This window comes from Oryza brachyantha, chromosome 4, assembly GCF_000231095.2.
Source record: "Oryza brachyantha chromosome 4, ObraRS2, whole genome shotgun sequence".
NCBI classification, from domain to species: Eukaryota; Viridiplantae; Streptophyta; class Magnoliopsida; order Poales; family Poaceae; genus Oryza; species Oryza brachyantha.
In genome coordinates, this window is record NC_023166.2 from 4,490,499 (window position 1) to 4,511,121 (window position 20,623).

The window sequence follows — 20,623 nt, forward strand, 5'->3', positions numbered from 1 at the left end:
TGGCGTGGTAAATATGATGCAAGGGAAGATGATTTGGCTAATAAAATTGTTGAGGTAATGAGGGAACAATTTGGGATCAGGCTAAAAAAGCAAATAGATCTGTATCGGCGTCCATATCCTAAGTGGTTTGATAGGGTTCCATTGCCACACTGATATATGATCCCAGAATTCTCCTTATTTTCAGGGCAAGATGATGTTTCTGCAATTGAACATGTAAGCCGACTCCTAGCACAATGTGGAGAGGCATCGGCTCATGATACCTTGAAGGTTAGGTTGTTCCCGCTGTCACTTTCCGGATCGACTTTCACATGATTTTCATCGTTACCTCCAAATTTTATCAGAAGGTGGGCCGATCTGGAGAAGCCTTTTCACTGATACTTCTTTGCTGGCGTGGATGAGATGACACTTACAGATTTAATTCTGGTTAAGCAGCAAGAAGGAGAATCAGCTATAGAATACATACAAAGGTTTCATAATGTTCGTAGCCGATGCTATAATTTGAACCTGAATGATGAATAGTTGGCGGAGCTTACATTCGGAGGGCTACTAGAACAAATAAAAGATAAATTCTTTTGCCATGAGTTTGCAAGTTTGGCTCATCTCATTCAAGCAGTATCGGTTCATGAAAGCCGATTACGAAAAGAAGAGGATTTTTGGAGTCGCCAAAGCCGGAGCAGAGAAGATAATTTTGAAGCATAAGTTCTCATACTTCAAAACTGGGGGGCATGTGTTAACACCAAAATTTGGTAAATTTTCATATTGGATTTGAATAACGAAAGGAGTAATTGCTAATAGAAAATCTTATCCACAAGAAGCCGAATTCGAGAAGGAATCGTGAAGACCCAGGGCTTGGCGGCGCAAATTTATCTATTAATTAGAGTTAGTTAGGATTTTTATTTTTAAGGGAGTTAGAGTCCAATTGCGACTTGTGTGTTAGAGATAGAATATAAGTAGGAGTTTGTTATTTCTTTTTATCTATTAGCAGTTGTATGTCGTGTCCAATATGGCCTAGCCTCAACCCGAGGGTATAAATATGTATGCCCGGGGTCATTGTTTTTCATCTACATCATAATTAGATCAACTACTTTCGGCGCATCGCCACCCTCTTCCGAGGTTTCAACTCCAGCGGAACTTGGCACCTAACGCGGGGCTGCATCGCTTTGATCTCCAGCGGAGTGGTATGTCCATCGTTCCGCCGGGCCACGGTAATTGTTCGGCTAGATTAGAACTGTCTCGGTTCAGTTTGATCTTCTAATCTAGTTGTGCGATTGCTAGTTATCATATCAGTTTTAACTTAGATCACTTTCGTGTTTTGAGTTGAGCTGGTCAACCACTTTGGGGGATCTATGTTGGTTTGATATTTGATGTTTGACATATTAAATCTAGTACTGTCTCGGTTAGATCCAATCTAGTAGATTGCGTTTGTCAGATGGTATATCAGATCGATGTATTTTGCTCATTGTTTTATCGGAGTACCAGCCGATCAGTTACCAGTCATCGGCTCATTGGCTTAATAGCAATCTAGATCTGTTTAATATCTAGCCTGACATTGCTAGGTTTAATCTTCAACTGTCTCGGTTGGGTCAGATCTTCTATGATTATTCTTAGCAATCTGGGCTAGGTATTTTATAGATCTTGATTGTTTGTCCGTTGTCTGTAGCCGATGATTTTTTGCCGATCTACATGCTTATCATATTTACATCAATAGAGTAGCCGATTGTTTTACTGCATTATTTCTATACCAATCGGCTTGATTTAGTTAGATCGACAGTTATTTATGTTGCATCGGCTTATAAGGATTACATGATAATTGGTTTGAGCCGATCGTAAGGTATGATTCATTGTTTATTCCAAGTAATTCGTCTGTTTATTTATTAGAGTTATCGACCTTCATGTATCCTATAATTATATCGTGTTCGAATGCATACTGACTTGGTTGCATCCAATCTCTGCATGTCTAGTCCGGTCTGATTATAGGGGCTTGTCTGATCGACTAAGATTAATAAGTGACTTGACGGGTTACGTTGGTCTAATATTTATTTCATGTTTATTTCTATAATGTTTCTGGCCGATCCAGGTTTTCTACAGCTGATCGTTCATCCTATCGGCTAATCGTCGCACCACCAACATCCGATCGGCTGGATTATTAGTTATCTATCGGCTCCATAGTCGATCAGCTTGTTTTACCATTCATCTTGTCAGTTGCAGGATCAAACTAACTGGCACGCCCGCGCATCATTCTAAGAATTTAGGTCCTACACTGGAGCTGTCTAAGATTGACTCCTAGGCCTTCGTGTGTGACACGTTGGATCATATTTTCGACGTCAACACATCGGAAAATTGCTCCTTTTCTTATCCGAATTCGGCTTCTTGTGGATAATATTTTCTATTGGCAATTGCTACTTTCCTTATCCTAATTCAATATGGAAATTTACTAAATTTTGGTGTTAACAGGATGACTCTCATCTCTGACGGGCCTGATATCCCTCATCTTTGACGGGCCTAAATCAGGCCTAGATTATGGCCCGTTACTGATGACCCTCATCTCTGACGAGCCTAAATTATGACCTGTCATGCCCGGAGTTTTATCCCAAGCCTAAATCGTAAAAAGAAATTCGTAAATAACAATTGGTTTAATTAACTCAGGAAAAATCCCTCTAAAAGGAATTAATTTAACTAAATCGAGGTTCCAAATCAATTAACTGGATTTAAACTCAAATTGCAGAAGTATAAAATTTGATCAAACAAATTAATTTAAAACTCGGCAAAAGTGGGGTTTTCCTTTTTCCCTCCTTTTTCCTCTCTTTTTCCCTTCCTTCTCAAATTGGGCCGAAGTCCAATTTTCCTCCTCTCCCTTTTTCTTTTTCTTTTTCCTCCTTCCCGGGCCGGCCCACCTTTCCCCGTTCGGCCGGCCCAGCCAAGCAGGCCACCAGCCTCCCACCCCTCCCGCGCGCGCTCCCCTCCGCCTGGGCCGTCGGCCCAGCTCGCCTGCTCCCGCGCCCGCGCTGCGACGAAGTCCGCCTCGCCTCCCTCCTTCCTTGCGCCACTGACAGGCGGGTCCCACCTGTCAGCGACCAAGCTTCGCCAGCGCCCGTGCCCGCGCTGCGCCGCGCCAGCCGAGTCCGTCGCCGCCCCGACTCCTCCGCCCGCTGCTCCGCCACCGCAACTGCCGCCGCCGAGTTCGCCGCGTCGCCGACTCGGTCTCCACCGGCCGCTCCGCCCTAGCCGGCGCCGCCACACAATAAAATCCCCGTGCCTCTGCCCCACCGCCACTTTCCCCCTCTCCGCCCGAAGCTTCCCTCTGTCGCCGTCAGCCACCGATCTCCTCGTCGGCCGTCGGACGTCGCCGCCCACCCGCATCACCGCCGCCGCCTCTACCTCGCTGACCTCCCGCCAGCCTCCGTCGCTGCCGGTGTGCACCCGAGCATCGTCGCCGCTGTTTTCCCCTCCGCCACCAAGCCGCCGCTGTGCCCCGCCGTTCGCCGCTGACGTGCGATTGCGCCCTTTGCCACCCGTCGTCGCCGTCCAGTCGCGTCATCACCTCTGCCTCGCCGTCGCCAACTTGCTACCGCCCCGGTCGTCGCCGGCGGGCATCTCCAGCGCCCGCGCATCCTCTCGCCACTCGGTCGCCGCCGCTCCCGACCTTGCCACCGCCACCCCGATCCCATCGCCCGGTCGTCGCCGTCGCGCCGTCAGACGTCACCACCTGTCCCGCCTCCTCACCTGTCGCCGTCGTTCCCATCGCCGGTGAGCCTCTCCGCTCCCCTCCTCCCCTCATTTCCTCTCCGCAGGATGCCACCGAGGCCGCCGCCGCCGCCACTGTGCGCGCGCGTGCCTTGGGCGTTGCCATCGCCCCTCCGTTGCCGTCGCTGGCCGTTGTCCGTCGTGCCACCGCGCTAGCGCCGCCGAGCGATCTCCGTCGCCGCCGCCGATCTACGTCGTGCCGGCCGTCACCACCTGTCCTCGGCCCACGCCGACTTGCCGCCGCCGTCCTCATCGCTGGTAAGCCGTTGCTGTCCTCTCTATCCCTCTCTTTTTCTCTCCGCCCGTGGCCGCCGGAGCCGACGCCGCCGCCGCATTCTTGCGCGCTTCGGCCGTCTCCGTCGCCCGTCCGCCAGCCGCCATCCTCGCTTTGCTGTCGCCGACGTGACCCCGCCACCGTCGGAGCACCGTCGCGCTCGTCGCGTCACCGCCGTCGCTCTCCCCGAGCCGCTCGGCCGATGCCATCGCCTCTTCCTCCTTCCCCATCCTCTCTTTTTCCAGGCCCGTGCTCGCGCGTCGACGCTGTTGGTCCTCCTCGACCGTCGTGCCCTCACGCGCGGAGCTTCCCCTGCCACGCCGCGCCACCGGCCTCTCCACGTCGCACCGTCGGCCGCACCCCTTGCCGCCTCACCTTGCCTCTGCTTGCGTCGCTCTCCGCCCCCGCTCGTGTCGCGACGCCGCGCCTGTGTCGCCGTCGCTCCGGTTGCACCGTCGTCATGCGCCATTGCTCCGGTTGCGCCGTCGTCATGCGCCACTGCTCCGGTTGCGCCGTCGTCGTGCGCCGCCGCTCCGGTCGCGTCCGTCGCCCGGTCGCCAAGCTGCGTCGCTGCTTGGCCAACACCACCACCTCACTCCTCCCTCGTGCTCCCGCTGCTCGCCGTCATTACCGCGCCGCTCCTCCTCCTCTCCCCGGCTATGCTCGGCGCCGCCCCGGTCTCCCTTCTCCTCTTTGTCCCCGACCCTCGCCGCCGCGTCGCACGTCGTCGCCGCGCTGCTTGGGGCCGTCGTTCGCCAACTCCCCACCGGTCGTCACCGCCGTCGCCCCTCCGCCCACCACCACCTTCGCCTCCGCCCACCACCACATTCGCCACCACTGGTCACCGGACCCCGTCGCCATCGCTGGTTGTCGACCGCCGCCGCTCAACCGCCCTCTCATCCCTCCGCTCCGGCCGAAGCCGTCACCGTCCCCCTTCCCCTCTCTTTTTCCCTCCGCACGCCGTCGCTGTTCGCCGCCGCCGTTCAATCTCGCTGCCAGACGCCTTCGCCGCCGTCTAGCCGCGTCACCGCCTCCGCGCCGCCGTCGCCGACCGGTTGCCGCCCTCATCTTCGCCGGTGAACATCCCCAGCGCCGCGCATTCCTTCGCCGCTCGGTCGCCGTCGCGCCCGGTCTTCTCACCGTCGCCATCCGATCTCCGTCGCCACCGCCGATCTTCCGCTCCTGCCCGCGTCACCACCTCCGCCTCGATCTCGCTGACTCGCCCGCGTGTTCGCCGCCGCCGGTGAGAGTCCCCTTTCTCCTCCCCTCTCTCTCCCCCCTTCCTGGCCGTGCGTCGCCGAGCCGCCGCCGTCGCCGGACGGGTGCGGAGCTCGTCCTCGCCGCCACTCGCTGTGGTCGTCGTCGCCTTCGCGACGCCGTCGTCTAGCCGCCGCCGCCCGCGCCCGTCCGCACCCGCGCTCGTCGCTGGTCGTCGCCGTCGTGCCGTCGTCGCCGTGCACCCGCGCTCGGTCCCGCGCCACGCGCTGCCGCCGGTCGTCGTCGTCGCGCCGTTGTCGCCGTCGCGCCGTCGTCGCCGTCGCGTCGTCGCCGTCGCGCCGTCGTCGTGCGCCGCCGCCGCCGCGCCGCCCGTCGCTCCCGCCGCCAGCCGCGTTCTCCCCTCCTCTCTGTTCCAGCCTCGCTGACGAGCGGGCCCCACTCATCAGTCACACCGCGCCCTCCCTTCCTCTCTCTCCTCCCCGGGCCCGCGTGTCACCGTCCCCCTTCCCCTCTCTCCCACCGACAGGTGGCCCCCACCTTTCAGCCGTCAGCCTCCTCTCTCCTCGCTGACGTCAGCAGCCCCATTAATTGCGCAATAATTGATTTAGGACTTTTCTGTTTAGCTAAAAAACCAGAAAACTTCTAAAATTCATAAGTAATTCATCTAGTCTCCGTTTAGGTCCATTCAAGTTTCATTAAATCCAGAAAAATACCAAGAATCCATTAAAAATAGTTTCTTTCTCTGTTTCAGTAGTTTTATAGCCTGTTTTTCTTGTTTTGCCTTGTTTGTCGTAGGTTTTTCCCCGTCGCAGCGCCGTTCGTTCTCGAAGTTGTCACCGAAGTTCCTCGTGGGTCTAAGCAAGGCAAGTGGCACCCTTCTTTGATCATATTGAACCTATGTTTATAAAATTCCTCGTTTTTACATTCAAAATTGCATTGTATTCAAATGTATTTACTTTATTTATATATTGGGCATTTACCAATATACCCGTTGATCCCCATTCATTATTGTCATCCCAGGGTTAATTTGACTAGACTTAGGGTTAGGTTAATGCTTAGCCATGCTTAGTTCAACTAGCTCACCAATTCTTATTTATTTATCTGATTAAACTTTGATAGACATTTAATGGTTGTAATCATTATTAATATCCCGTTGAGGATTAATACAACTAAAATATTGCTTGTGGTGGGCTGTGGGTGCATGGTTTTGAGAGTCGTGCCCATGGCAATTAAGGACCGGTTCTCAGGAAACCCTAAAGGTCTTACACGTACTAACCACAAGCCAGAATGGGCAACGATGAGACTCGTAATCTAGCTTGTCCCTATTCGACGTACCGAGGCAAGGGTAGGCGTGATGGAGTATGGATGGGCAATCGTGGTGTAACGAAAGCCTCTGCTGCTTCCGGATCTACCAAGGCACAAGAGGGGACTGCCTGACTTGGTGTAAAGGAGGGGGTGAAACCTAAAGTGTGGTGCGATTGTCTAGGGAGGGTTAGGTGAAAGGTCTTATCATGGTTTCCGTACTGAGGTATCGTGGTGATACGTTGGGGCATGGTAACATGCTTGGCAGCCATGTCTTGTGGGTAAAGTTGTACACCTCTACAGAGTAAAACTATTCGAATAGCCGTGCCCGCGGTTATTGGGCGAACTGACAGACTCACTAGGATTAGTCGAACCCCTTTAATAATTTTACTAATCTTAGAACTGGTTTGACCCTGCGCAATGTGGTGTAACGTTGGCAGAGGTTTGGGTCTGTCGCAACGTGGTTTAACGTTGGGCAGAGGGTTCACCCTGTCGCTACGTGGTGTAACGTTCGACAGTGGTTTGGGCCTGTTGCAACGTGGTGTAACGTTGGACAGTGGATGTTTATTTTAATTGTTTACTTTACTTTTATTTCAGTTTATTTTATCTACTGTTTTGCTAAATTACTAAATTACTGCAGCTTTGTGCAATTTAACCTTAGCCTATCCCTTGATATCCTATTGCATTCATTATTCTCTCTCTTGGGTGTTACTTGTTGAGTACGGTGGTTTGTACTCAGCCTTGCTTAATTTTTCCCCCACCAGAGCAAGTGCCCGAGCCTGTGTCAGAAGAAGGTTGTTCCGAAGGTTGAAGTGAGGTTCAGTTCGCCGTCAACAATGCCTGTGGTGTGGAGCCATCATCGCCAGCTGAAGCTGAAGATTAGATGGTTTAGTTTGTTTTCCTTTTCCGCTGCATTTCGATAGATAATTGTTTTTATTTGTTTTTAAGACGTGGAACTGTGTATTAATTTGTCATAGTGTGTACTCGGGCTGATGCCTGGACCGAGATTTAATACATGCTATTGTTCAGAAATTTGGTGTAAATTTCTGGGCGTGACATGACGCGTCACTGATGACTATTTTTAGATATGACAACTTCAAGCTATATTTTAAATACTAAATGATTTCGAATGGAAAAATTATCAACAACAAAGTTGTATAACTTACGAAGATTTACAATTTGAAGTATATAAGGTTTTTTTGTATATAAGGTTTTTTTGAACAATTTGAATTTAAATTTAAAAATATGACAACTTCAAAACAACATTTTCAACTACTAAATGATTTCAACTAAAAAAGTCATCAACAACAAAGTTTTATAACTTATCAAGATCTATAACTTTTATTTTGATCATTTTCTATATAACTTTATTTAAAACAGTTTAAATTTGAATTTGAAAATATGACAACTTCAAACAATATTTTCAAATACTAAATGATTTCAACTAAAAAAGTCATCAACAACAAAGTTGTATAACTCATCAAGACCTATAACTTTTATGTTTGTCATTTCTTCATCCGACGAAGTTCTAGTAACGTTGTTCACAGAATTGACATATCTGTGTTATAGTTTATAAATCAGATGAGAAATATGTGAATTTTGTAAACAATGTTACTATCACTTTATCGGATGAAGAAATAACCAAAATAAAAGTTATAGATCTTGATGAGTTATACATCTTTGTTGTTGATGACGTTTTCAATTGAATTCATTTAGTATTTCAAAATATTGTTTGAAGTTATAATATTTTCAAATTTAAATTCAAACTGTTCAAAAACATGTTGTATAGGAAAATGAATTAAATAAAAGTTATAGATATTGATGAGTTATACAGCTTTGTTGTTGCTGACTTTTTCAGTTGAAATCATTTAGTATTTGAAAATATTATTTGAAGTTGCCATATTTTTATGTTTGAATTCAAATCATTCAAAAAATGTTACATAGCAAAAATTCCAAAGTAAAAGTTATAGATCTTGATGAGTTATACGTCTCTGTTATTGATGACTTTTTCAGTTGAAATCATTTAGTATTTCAAAATGTTGTTTGAATTTGTCATATTTTCAAATTCAAATTCAAACTGTTTAAAAAATATTGTATAGAAAAAATCACAAAATAAAAGTTATAGATATTGATGAGTTATACGACTTTTTTGTTGATAACTTTTTCAGTTGAAATTATTTATTATTTGAAAATATTTTTGAAGTTGTCATATTTTTAAATTCAAATTCAAATTGTTCAAAAAAGATGGTTGTGTTTGTGAATGAATGTATATGAATTGGGGATGTTAAGATATGACATTCTAGCCCAGGGGTTAATAGGATTAAAAGGATACTTATACCATCAAATTATAATTTCTTTCGTGGAAGCAATCTTCAAAGAACTACGAGGTTAAGCGTGCTTAGCCTAGAGTAATTCCTAGATGGGTGACCTACAGGAAAGTCACACGAGTGAGGACAAAAGCTAACAAAATACCCGTCAGAGATGGGTGACCTTTTGGGAAGGCAATGAGTGACCAACAAATACACGTTAGAGATGACCAAAGGCACATATATGATAAAATTTATTTTTTTCGGATTATACTCATTTGTGATAGGCCATAATCTAGGCCCGTCAGAGATGAGAGTCATCCGTGACGGGTCAATATTATGGCCCGTTAGAGATGAGAGTCTACATATAATAAAATTTATTTTTTCGGATTATACTCATCTGTGACGGACCAAGATTGTGGCCCGTCAGAGATTAGAGTCATCTGTAACGGGCCATAATTACGGCCTGTCAAAGATGAGAGTCATCTGTGATGGGCCATAATCTAGGCTCGATTGAGATGAGTATCATCTGTGACGGTCCGATGCCCGATTGAGATATTTTCTCACACCACTGACCTTTGTTTAGTGACGGGAGCCATGTTCGATAGAGATGATACTTTAAGCCCGTTAGAGATAACCGGTTCCATTCTAGTGTAAGACAAAGCTAAACTCTAATGAGATCGTGAGTACCAGCAGCTCTAAGGCCAAGACTCAAAAGACTGGGCCCGGTTAGGATGAAGATTGTTTTTTTTTGTTGGCAGGGAAGCATGTCACTGAAAGAGAATACCGTACAAAATACCCAGAGAGCCTTATGCAAAAATAGCAAGATGGAAAAAGTTGCACCTCAAGTATTAACGTTACAAAAATTAATCTTGCCACTGAAAGTGCATCTAGCCCCTAAACGAAGTTTTGGATGATTAATAGCAATGCTAGCCAAGCATGTGTGCGCTAATGAGCTGTGATTGCAGAGAAGTTTAAAGGATCAATTCAATTGAAGGATTACTTGATAAAACATAGAGCATGTGTGACCCGTAGCGACGACTCTACGAAGACGAAGGCGCTCGAAGGCGTATTTTATTTTTTCTTTTTGAGTCGTAGGAACTCCGTACTATTAAGAGTGGTCACCAGAAGCTAAGCATGCATCCAAGAGTGGTTAAGGTTGAGTCAAAGTCGAGCAGAGGCTCGCTGCTATTTTTCGCAAGCAGCAGGGACGGGACGGTCCGGACTTCTGTCGGGACAGTCCGGTGGCAGGACGGTCCGGACTTTGGTCCGGCCTTGCTCGGAGTGAATGTGTTAAGTGTCGTCCAAACGGTCCGACCCCCTAGCCGGATAGTCCGGTTAGGTTTCTTTTCCAACGGCTATGTAACGTCTGCTAGCCTATAAAAGGGGCTCTTGAGACCTAGCCGTTGGTGAGGCTTTCTGTTCGGGTTTTCTGGTTGCTAGGGCAAGTTTAGCACCTCTCAAGCCTCCCCTGTAACCCAATACACCTCCTAGAAAGTTTAATCGTTGGATCATGTCTTAGAGAGAGTGTTAAGGTTAGTGAGTAATAGAGTGTTCATTCCCGGGCGTTGATGGATGCATGTGGAGTCAAGGTGGCCTATTAGTCTTGGAGATTGATCACCTAGACAGATAGGCGTCGCCCGCGAGCCTCCGATTCGTGTTGATCGCCCAGGAGCAAGTTATGAAGGTTGGTGTCTAACCTTTGCAAGGAAATAGGTAAGATTGATAGTGCATTCTTGTGCTTTCTCATAGAAGGCTGCAGGGTAGAGCGAATTGCAATCTAGGGCTGGGCAAGCCGTCTTGATCTTGACCTTGGTGGTCGATCGAAGGGGTTGCTAGTCCCTAGGTGTGAATTCGGAGACCCGTGTTGGCCTTGTTTGAGGAAACCAAGAGAGGGAAAGGATCGAGAGAGATCCCGCTCGCAGGAGCGCCTCAACGGAGAGTAGGATCGAAAGATCCGAACTTCAGGATAAATCTCTCGTGTCTTTGTTCTTGTGATTCCGTGTTCTGTTTCTTCTTGCGATCTTTCTGCTGTTTTATTCCACACACAATCACATCACGTTCCCACGAACATCACCGAAAAGGTAGACTATCAAGTCTGCATTTTTCACTGACCGGACGGTCCGGCCAGAGATCTCGGCTCAACCCGAGAGTGCCGACCGGACAGTCCGGCCATAGGCCCGAACGGTCCGGCCCCTGTACTGACCGCTGCGATTTGAAAGAATTTTCAGGACACCTATTCACCCCTCTTCTAGGCTATCTCTCTGGGACTTCAGCCACTTTCTCTAGTGACTCTTGAGTATTTCATGTTAGAATCACGCCGGAGAGACGACGCAAAACACGTCGCCGGCGAGATCACGGCCAACTCAATCACAGAAAAACAAACTCACGCGAACAGAAGGAACGCTATCTCGTTTGGTGCTGCAAAAACTTGGCAGCTATTCCAGACTCTATGGCATTACTTAAATATGCGATTACATGGAAAGAAATAGCCTACAATCAGGCCGACACATGCATGATCATACTACTGATACGATGCAGCTAATTTAAGCAACTAACCAGCACACAAGGATTACTTTCTACAATCTCCTCCTAAACCTTGCTGTGCCCGTTACATGTATTAATCAGGCCAATCTTGGTGCGAAGCTCGTGAAACTTGACTCTACCGAGAGGTTTTGTCAGAATATCACCCAGTTGTTCTTCACTTCTGATGAACTCCACATCGATTAGCCCTTTCTCTACAGACTCCCGGACTAGGTGATACTTCACTTCAATGTGTTTACTCTGTCCATGGAGTACTGGATTCTTGGTCAACGAAATGGCAGACTTGTTGTCTACCCTCAGCATTGGCGCTTTTGGTGCTGCTCCCTGCACTTCAGCCAGCACACGAGCAAGCCAAAATGCCTGACAAGCAGCGTTTGCCGCTGCTAAATATAGTGCCTCACAGCTTGATTGCGCCACCACCTTCTGCTTCATAGATTGCCAGGTGATTGGGCTGCTGCCAAGGAAGAAAATTACCCCTGTCGTGCTCTTCCTAGCATCGACATCGCCAGCATAATCGCTGTCACAGAACCCCGTCAAGTGAGCCTCCTCCTCCTCCTTCCTGCTGAACCAAACGCCCCAATTCTGGGTTCCCGCCACGTAGCGAAGAATGTGCTTCACAGCAGCATGGTGGTCCTCTCGGGGATCCTCCAAGAACCGGCTAACGTACCCAACAGCAAAAGCAAGATCAGGACGTGTGTTAACCAGGTACCTTAAGCTCCCGACGATGCTTCTGTATGCCGTCGCGTCGACCGGCGGCTCTGAACTGAACTTGCTCAGTTTCAGTCGTGCCTCCATGGGCACTTGGCATGGATTGCACCCGTCCATGCCGCTCCTCTCAAGAATCTTGGCAGCATAAGCTCCATGGCAGGGTGAAATTCCACTCGCGCTCTGCTTCACCTCAATACCGAGGTAGTAGTGAAGTAGGCCAAGATCGCTTATTTTAAATGCAGCTGCCATTTCCTTCTTGAATACGCTGATGTCGTCGCAACTGGAGCCGGTGATTACGAGGTCATCGACGTAGACCCCAACCACTAGCTGCGTGTTGTCGTTTCTCCTGACGTAGACGGCGTGCTCCGACGGACTCCTTTTGAAGCCAAGGGACAGCAGCGTGACGTCCAGCTTCGCGTTCCAGGCACGTGGTGCTTGATGTAGCCCGTACAGCGCCTTCCGCAGCTTGAGTACCATGTGCTCCTTGCCAGCGATGACGAACCCGGCAGGCTGCTCCACATAGACTTCTTCTTGCAGGTCCCCGTTGAGGAACGTCACTTGACGTCCATGTGGTGCACCTCCGACCCCTCGTGCGCCGCAAGGGCGATGAGTAGGCGCACCGAGTCCAACCTCGCCACAGGAGCAAACACCTCATCATAGTCAATGCCTTGCCGCTGTGCGTAGCCCTTCACCATGAGACACGCCTTGTGCTTGGACGCCGCCCCGTGCTCATCCCGCTTAACCTTGAACACCCATTTCAGCCCGATCGCACGGCGACCAGGTGGAAGATCAGCCAACGACCAATTGTTGTTGTCCTCGATTGCTTCCATATCTGCCATCATCGCCTCCCTCCAACTCGGGCTGCGTTCCGCCTCGTCAAATGAGGTAGGCTCGTCGGAGCTTACTGCGTGCAGCTCCTCCGCCACCAGTGCACGTGGTGCGAAGCCACGAGGCGAGGCCGGCCCGACGATGTCGTTGATGCTGCGGAACCGGAGCGGGGCATCGTCGTCGTGGTCAGCATCCAAGTTGTCGTCGTCGATGCCTGGTGGTGAGCCGGGCTCTGGCTCAATGCCACCATCCTGCTCGATCGGCGCCAGCTCCTCGTCGCCGCCCCCTCCCGTCTCCACAGTGGTGCCATCAACCACAGGAGTAGTCGGGTCCATAGTGAAGTACTCCAGCGTGAAGATGTCTTCGTTGCCTCCTTGATCTCCGGCATCACTGCCGGTACCCCAATCCCACTGGGCTTGCTCGTCGAACACCACGTCGCGCGTCACATGGACACGCCTCGTGACGGGATCGTAGGCGCGGTATGCCTTTGACCCGCGCTCGTAGCCGACGAAGATCATCTTGCGGCCGCGATCCTCGAGCTTCGTCAGGTGCGGCGTTGTGTTCCTGACGTAGACGATGCAGCCGAACGTCCTCAGGTGGTGCACCGCCGGCTTCTTCCCGTGCCACGCCTCGAACGGTGTCATACCGTCCACGCTCTTTGTCGGGCACCTGTTAAGCACATACATAGCTGTGCTTACCGCTTCGCCCCAGAACCAACCGGGCAAGCCCTTTGCCTTGAGCATGCTCCTAGCCGTTGTCACCACCGTGCCGTTCCAATGCTCGACGACGCCGTTCTACTGTAGGCTGTATGGCGCAGTGTGTTGACGACGCACCCCCTCAGCCGCGCAGTACTCCACGAACTCGATCGAGGTGAACTCACCTCCCCAATCAGTGCGCAGTCCCTTGAGCTTGAGTCCAGATTCGCCTTCTGCACGCGCCTGGAAGTCTTTGATGGCAGCCGCTGCACGATCCTTGGAAGGAATCGCGGCTATCCACATGTATCTGCTGAGGTCCTCCACCAATAGCAGAAAATATTTTTTTCCCGCTTGGAGTGCCTGGTGTGAGCGGACCACTCAGGTCACCGTGTACCAGCACGGTACTCAGCCTGTACGGGAAACGAAATACGCCTTTGTTTCCCGGCCAGGCATGCGTCGCACAGCTTCTCGAGCTGCCCGATCTCCGGCAGTCCTCGCACCAGCTCCTCCCGAGACAGCTTCCGCAGCGCCGCCATGTTGACGTGACCGAAGCGCTCGTGCCAGTGCCATGCCACCTCATCTCCGCGCCTGCGTACCGCCAGACACGCCGGCTGTTGCACCTTCAGCTGCAGCAGGTACAACCGATCTGCCTTGCGCCTTACCCTCGCCAACAATCGCCAGTTGGGCTCACGAATCCGCAGCACGCCGTTGTTGATGTCGACCTTGTATCGACCTTGTATGCGGGAACACGACAGTCCCGCGACCCTTGATCCGCGCCACCGAGTTGTCGCCGAAGCGCACTGACCCGCGCACCGTCGTGCCCAGCTGTGCGAACGCCGCCCGGGATCCCGACATGTGGTGGCGCCAGTGTCCAGGACCCAAGTCTCTGCGTCACGTTCGCTCTCATCTTCCAGGTGGGCGAACACCTTCTGTTCTCGAAGCTCGACGAGGGCGCCGGATCCAGCTGCCAGGGTCGCGTCAGCTCCAGCCGCTGCCGCCGCTGCGGACGCACCGGTCCCAGCAACAGCCACCGGTGTGCTAGCCTTCATCGCCGCGGCCCCGGGCATGCCGGCCCCGACCGCCGCGGCCGCGGGCGCGCCGGCCCCGGCCGCTGCCACGGCCGCACCGGCCCCGGCTGCAGCCGCCCTGGGCACGCCGGTCCTTGCCGCAGCCGTGGGCGCGCCGGCCCTCGCCGCCGCCGCCGCGGGCGCGCCGGCTCCAGCCACCGCCACGGGCGCACCGGTTCTGTCCGCCGTAGCCCTGGGCACGCTGGCCCTCGCCGCAGCCGCTGCGTTGGGCGCGCCGGCCCTCGCCGTTGCCGATGACGCGCCAGATCCCGTCGTCGTCGCCGCATGTACGATGCCGCCGAAACGAGGCCGTGCTTGTACGCTCGTATTCTGTGGTGGGGACGAGAGAGATATTGTTGGCGACGATCTCACGAGAAGCAACGTAGCCTCCTCTTCCTCCTGGACAACGTGGGCTGCCTCTTGGGCTTCGAGCGGCACTCACGAGCCCAATGGCCCAGTTTGCCACATCTCCTGCATTCATTACTTGTGGGCTTGCTGGAATTAGACGGCCCACTCGACGAAGAACCTTTTCCCTTACCGCGTCCGCGACCGGGTTTGCCTCCTCCGCCTTGCCCTGTGCTTCCGTTGGAGCCATTGCCAAAGTTCTTCCCTGCCTCTTGCTTCTTTCGCCGTGCATCCCATTCCTCCTCCGTGAGGTACAGTTTGCCCTCGTGATGTAGCGACGCTGGTGGCTCCTCGTTCGCATCCTCCGCCGCACGGAGTCGCCCGGTGAGGCCCTCGACGGTGAGCGTCGACACATCGAGCAAGGTCGTGATTGCAACCACGATCTGCTTAAGGTGTTTCGGCACGCTGCGGATGATCTTGTCGACAATCGTGCTCTCCTCCAGCTTTTCGCCCAAGGTAGCTAGAGTTGCGGCCATACCGTCTAGACGTAGCACGAAGTCTTCGATGGCCTCGCCATCGTTGAACGTCGCCAGGTCGAACTTGCGCCGGAGGTTCTGCGCCGCCTTCTTAACACGGTCGTCCCCGACCCGCATGGTCGCGATGGCGTCCCACGCTTCTTTCGCCATGGCCTTCTCGGCGATCGTGGACACCATCTCTGGTGGCACCGCGCCACAGAGAGCGTCGAGTGCCATCATCTCCTCTTGCGGATCAGCAACACCATCCTCGATGGTGTGCCAGAGTGCCCTGGCCTTCAACTTCACCTTCATCAGGAGCGTCCAGTTGGAGTAAATTTGTCTTGGTAAGGACGGGGTAGCTACTCCCGCTGCCTACCTCACGAATCACCCGCTGGATCACCACGTCATCTTTGGAGGTGCCGTCGATCGGCTTCTTGTCGTCACCCTTGCCATCACCCATCAGTGCAACACCCTGGTTCGTAACCGTGATACCATTTGTTAGAATCACGCCGGAGAGACGACGCAAAACATGTCGCCGGCGAGATCACGGCCAACTCAATCACAGAAAAACAAACTCACGCGAACAGAAGGAATGTTATCTCGTTTGGTGCTGCAAAAACTTGGCAGCTTTTCCAAACTCTATTGCATTACTTAAATATGCGATTACATAGAAAGAAATAGCCTACCATCAGACCGACACATGCATGATCATACTACTGATACGATGCAACTAATTTAAGCAACTAACCAAATAAAGTAGATACTAATCAGAGCATGGCAAGGAGCGAAGTGGACATTCGCGTGGGCAATGGAGCAAGAGTTGCTGCTGTTGCAGTTGACACTTTGGCATTATCTTTACCATTAGGTTAGTTTTCAAATTAAATATTTGTTATTTGTGTTCCAGCTTTGTGTAAAAAATCATCTCTTCTAGCTGTTTGCAAGCAGAGTGTTATGGTTTTATATCATATCAATGGACAGTGGTTGTTCAGTCTATTATAATGACATTTTCTATTTCCCTGCACCCACGATTAATGGTTTATACACTGTAGTTTCGATGAGAGTTATGTCTATATACGTTAATGCAAAAAGGCTTCGTCCAATCTCATATTTATTTTGCATTGTCGTTTAGGCCATATAAACGAGAAACCTAAGGAGAAAAAGTTTGTCTTCTACAATCTTTTGATTTTGAATCATTTGGGACATGCGAATATTGTTTACTTGGCAAGATGACAAGAGCGCCTTTCACATGTGAAGGTGAGAGAGCAAGTGAGCTATTGGCACTAGTAATGCTGATGTATGTGGACCAATGAGTTCAAGAGTTAGAGTTGGCTTTTAGTAGGGACGGGGCTAGTTGATGAAAGATGGGTTTCCAGGCACCCGATCCAAAAAAAAATTAGTTAAAATTCATGTATTTTCACAATAGATGCACCCGTCTTAATGTAAGCTTAGACACTTGTAGCAGTTTAAACACGGTTTAAAACACTAAAAAACAAGTGAGTGGCACCAGTCTATGACTGGTAGATATGATTTACATGCTAGGAAATTTTTTTTATGCTATTGTAGCCTACCCGTATCCCTATAGGTATGGCTAGAAAGGACCCGGAGGTGATAGCCTCACTTGGACTGCCAATCCTAGAAGAGGCGATGCCTTCTGGCACCGTTTACCTTCTTGAAGGCATTGCTACCAGGTTCTGTACTGCCTCAAGGGATCTCTATGGATGAAAACCTTAGATTTATTTTGGATCGAATAATGTCGTCGTTTTGTCGGTGCTTCCTTCTGAAAGGTGTCATTTTTTTAGTTCCTCTTGTTAGACCTCTAATCTTACGTTCAATAGTTATTAGTCTGCATGGTTAGCTTGTAAGGTTTTTGAATTCGGTTTTTCTTATAAATTGTATCAACTTTCTTCTTTCAACATTGAATTGCAGGAGCTCCCATCCCTTTTCGGAGGTTTAACCGCGAAAAAAGTGTTCTGCTTATCGGCAAAATAGAAGTCTCCATTAACCTTTATATGGAACTTTTACACAAAAAAGAGAAACACTGCAACTATATACCAATGTGCGCCACAAGATGGGAGTCTGAAAACGACTGCAGTTTCAGTGTTTTTCAGGCCTGCGACACTGTGTCGCGTTGCAGCAAAAGATTAAGCGGCGGCGCCCACGGCGGCGCCGGCGGTGAGCCTCGACGAGCCGTAGAGAGTCTCCTCGAACCGGATGATCTCGTTCTTCGACCCGTAGGCCACCTGGGTCCGCTCGTCGAGGTTGTTGATCACCTTGTCCAGCACCGACTGTTTGCCGTCGCTGCTGTACCCGCCGGCTTTCTCTATCAAGAAGCCCAACGGCGCCACCTCGAACAGAAGCCTCAGCTTGGCCTTGGCTGTGGGAGATGTCACGTTGGTGAAGATGCCCTTCTCCTTTACTATGATCTGCATCATAAAAGATCCATGAACCGAATGTATGCATCCAACAGTATTCAGCATTCTGCATTTCCTGAACCTTATCTGCATTCTATGCAGGCCACGGTATAGTCTTGATTAATTCAGGTGTTGTTATAGATCAATGACAGAAGACTTGTTCCCAAAAGTATTTATGCTGTACTAATTTTATATTAATTACTGATAGAGATATAGTTTAGCATGAGAACTGGATCATGTGAATGTCCATAGTTAAGTATTAGCCATTCTTGTTATAGTAAACAGGGTCATTTTTGGTTTCACACAATATTTGGGGTGGTTACAGATTTCCTGATAAATACCTGGTTGACATCAGGAACCATTCCTCCAGTGTAACGCAGTGTGTACTTCTCCTTGACATAGTAGTTGATGAGCTGAGAAGGTACATTTTTCTGTCCTTAATCCCACGAAAAGTAACCACTGCTTGATAAATATTATGAAAACAATCAACCAAGGGAGTACCTTGTCATATTCAGGGTTATCAAATGTAGCCCTCAGGTTACCAGGAGAGAACATTTTCCCCTCTCCAATGGTTGTGGTGTCCTTGACATGCTGCCATTTACCTGCAACATTCATTCGAATTCTGAATACATGTAGTAACTTGGTAGTTTCCAATGGTTAGAATGTCGAGCAAACCTTCATCAAGAAGGAGGAATTCATGAGTTCCAGGACAGTCCTTGAGAGCGATAATGTAAGTCGTTCGAGGGCCATAGATGCCCATGGCAGCAGCAACTTGGTCTCCACCAGTGACGCCTGTCAGCTTGTCACCAGGCCAGACTCCAAATATGGTTCCAACTGTGAAGTTTGTGTCGACAATGCTGGAACCATCAAGAGGGTCGAATGCTACACTGAAACCACCTGCCATATGACAGTAAGACAGATAATTCAGATGACATGAATCATAGGAGGCTAAGTTTTGGTGTCATTTACGTGTATTGTAAGATGTAACATCAGTTAAACACATATTTGCCTATCCTTGCAAAAATACACACATGCGCATGCACTTATTATTTTTGCATAATTGAAGTGCCCTAGCAAGATAAAACCAGAGTGCAGAGTGCTCAAACTTGGGTAAGGTGGTGATTTAATAAGTTCTCCCGTTTCTCTGCATCAAGGATAGAATCTTGCATCTACAATATAATTCAGTAATGTTGTAGTGAATACTAACGACGCAATACAATATTGGAATTGTGATCAATTGCAACAGACTAGTAAATAGTATCTGCACAGAAAATGTACTACTTTCTGGTTGATGCGCGGGGGGAGAAGAAATGGATTACCATCGACTGGGCCACCCATGTCTTGCAGCTCAGGGACCTCCTCGGAGCATGCATACTTGCAGACATGAGAGTATTCCAAAGCCTACGTGCAGTGATACATGATAATGTTATTAGTGCCAAAGCATATATGATGCGATGCGACGTGTACGCGTCGCGCGGTTCAACGAATAACCACTGTTCCACCTCGAAGAGGAGCTTGTCGGCGAGCATATCGACGGCGAGCTGCTCGTCGCCGAACGAGTTGACGCAGGCGGTGCCGCCGCACGACGCGGTCCTGACCTTGAACGAGATCGTCCTCATCGCCTCCCCCATGCAGATGAGCAGCCTGATGAGGTTCTTGTCCGGCGTTGCCTTCGTCAGGAACTCTTCCTGGCATCACACAATCAGAGCAGCGTAAGCTTCCGCATGACATGGCATGACATCTGGACCTGTGGTATGTCCATGCCACGAACTCTTCCTGGCACACCACATCCACACACACACAGAGCACCGGGCATGTACACGTACGCACCAGGCTGTCCCCGATCTCGCACCGGGTGTTGAGCGCCGCCCGGCTCGCCGCCTTGGACTGCCTCCCCGGGAGGAACGGCCTCGCCGTGTTAACCCGCAGCGACTCGCCGTAGAATGTGCTCGGTGGCCTGGCAGCCTGCCGCGGCATTGCAAACACACGTACAGCAGGTTATACACTCGGCGCCGTTTGTAACTCGCAACACGCACACTTGGCTTGCTGCTTCTGTCATCACTGAAGCTAGCTCCGGCGGCAAGTGAGACCGGCCGTTTCCATACCTTGGCCCTGTAGGACTGCGAGAAGGACATGGCGGCGCAGCACGCGGGGGAGCGCGTCGCCGCCCCGCGGGCGTAGCCGGCCGCCGCCACCGTCTCCATGGTCGGCCAAATTCGCAGGTGCGGCGGCGCCGGACGACACGATTCACTGGCTAGGGAAGGAGGGGTACAGGCAGCTGCTGAGCTTGGCTAGCAGCTTGTGTGTGAGTGTACAAGTTGTAAAGTATACGTTTTTACGCTGCCAAGCAAGCTGCCGCGGCTGCCCCAAACCGCGGGCCGTGGATTTGGGCCGACGCATGACTGGACCAGATAAGTCGTTCGACGTGGTGAAGACATGTGGCACTGGAGAAGATAGAGCGTCGGGGGTGCACCACGACCATCCGTGGTTTGTGTGGCCCTCCGAGCAGGATCGCTCAACCGCTCAGGTCTGATCAGAAGTTCAGAAGAACCTATCAAGCGCAAACTCTTGGGTTCGTTCTTAGCATCAGGACCGTGCGTCCGGTCCATTTGAACGACGAGGCTCTACTGGGCTTGTACACCGACTGGCCGACCAGAGTACGCATG

At 50.6% G+C, this 20,623-nt stretch overlaps 1 protein-coding gene across 1 annotated transcript; it reads right to left on the reverse strand.

Moving 5' to 3' along the window:
• Positions 1-17,512: 17,512 nt before the first annotated feature.
• On the reverse strand, positions 17,513-20,377 carry LOC102701324 (sedoheptulose-1,7-bisphosphatase, chloroplastic). The gene is made up of 8 exons (XM_006664749.3): positions 20,063-20,377; positions 19,788-19,922; positions 19,460-19,645; positions 19,277-19,358; positions 18,633-18,854; positions 18,459-18,559; positions 18,299-18,370; positions 17,513-17,969 (listed from the first exon to the last, which is right to left on the reverse strand). Exons 1-8 carry the CDS (start codon positions 20,159-20,161, stop codon positions 17,688-17,690), a joined length of 1,179 nt encoding a protein of 392 aa, XP_006664812.2. The 5' UTR covers positions 20,162-20,377; the 3' UTR covers positions 17,513-17,687.
• Between the last annotated feature and the right edge of the window lie 246 nt (positions 20,378-20,623).

Bases quoted from the DNA above. Each gene is read 5' to 3' on its own strand.
- LOC102701324 (XM_006664749.3), bottom strand. From the start codon at position 20,161: ATGGAGACGGTGGCGGCGGCCGGCTACGCCCGCGGGGCGGCGACGCGC. The intron at 19,923-20,062 runs GTATGGAAACGG...ATGCCGCGGCAG, and splicing joins CGCAGTCCTACAGGGCCAAG to GCTGCCAGGCCACCGAGCAC. The intron at 18,855-19,276 runs GTAATCCATTTC...GTCATATGGCAG, and splicing joins CATGGGTGGCCCAGTCGATG to GTGGTTTCAGTGTAGCATTC.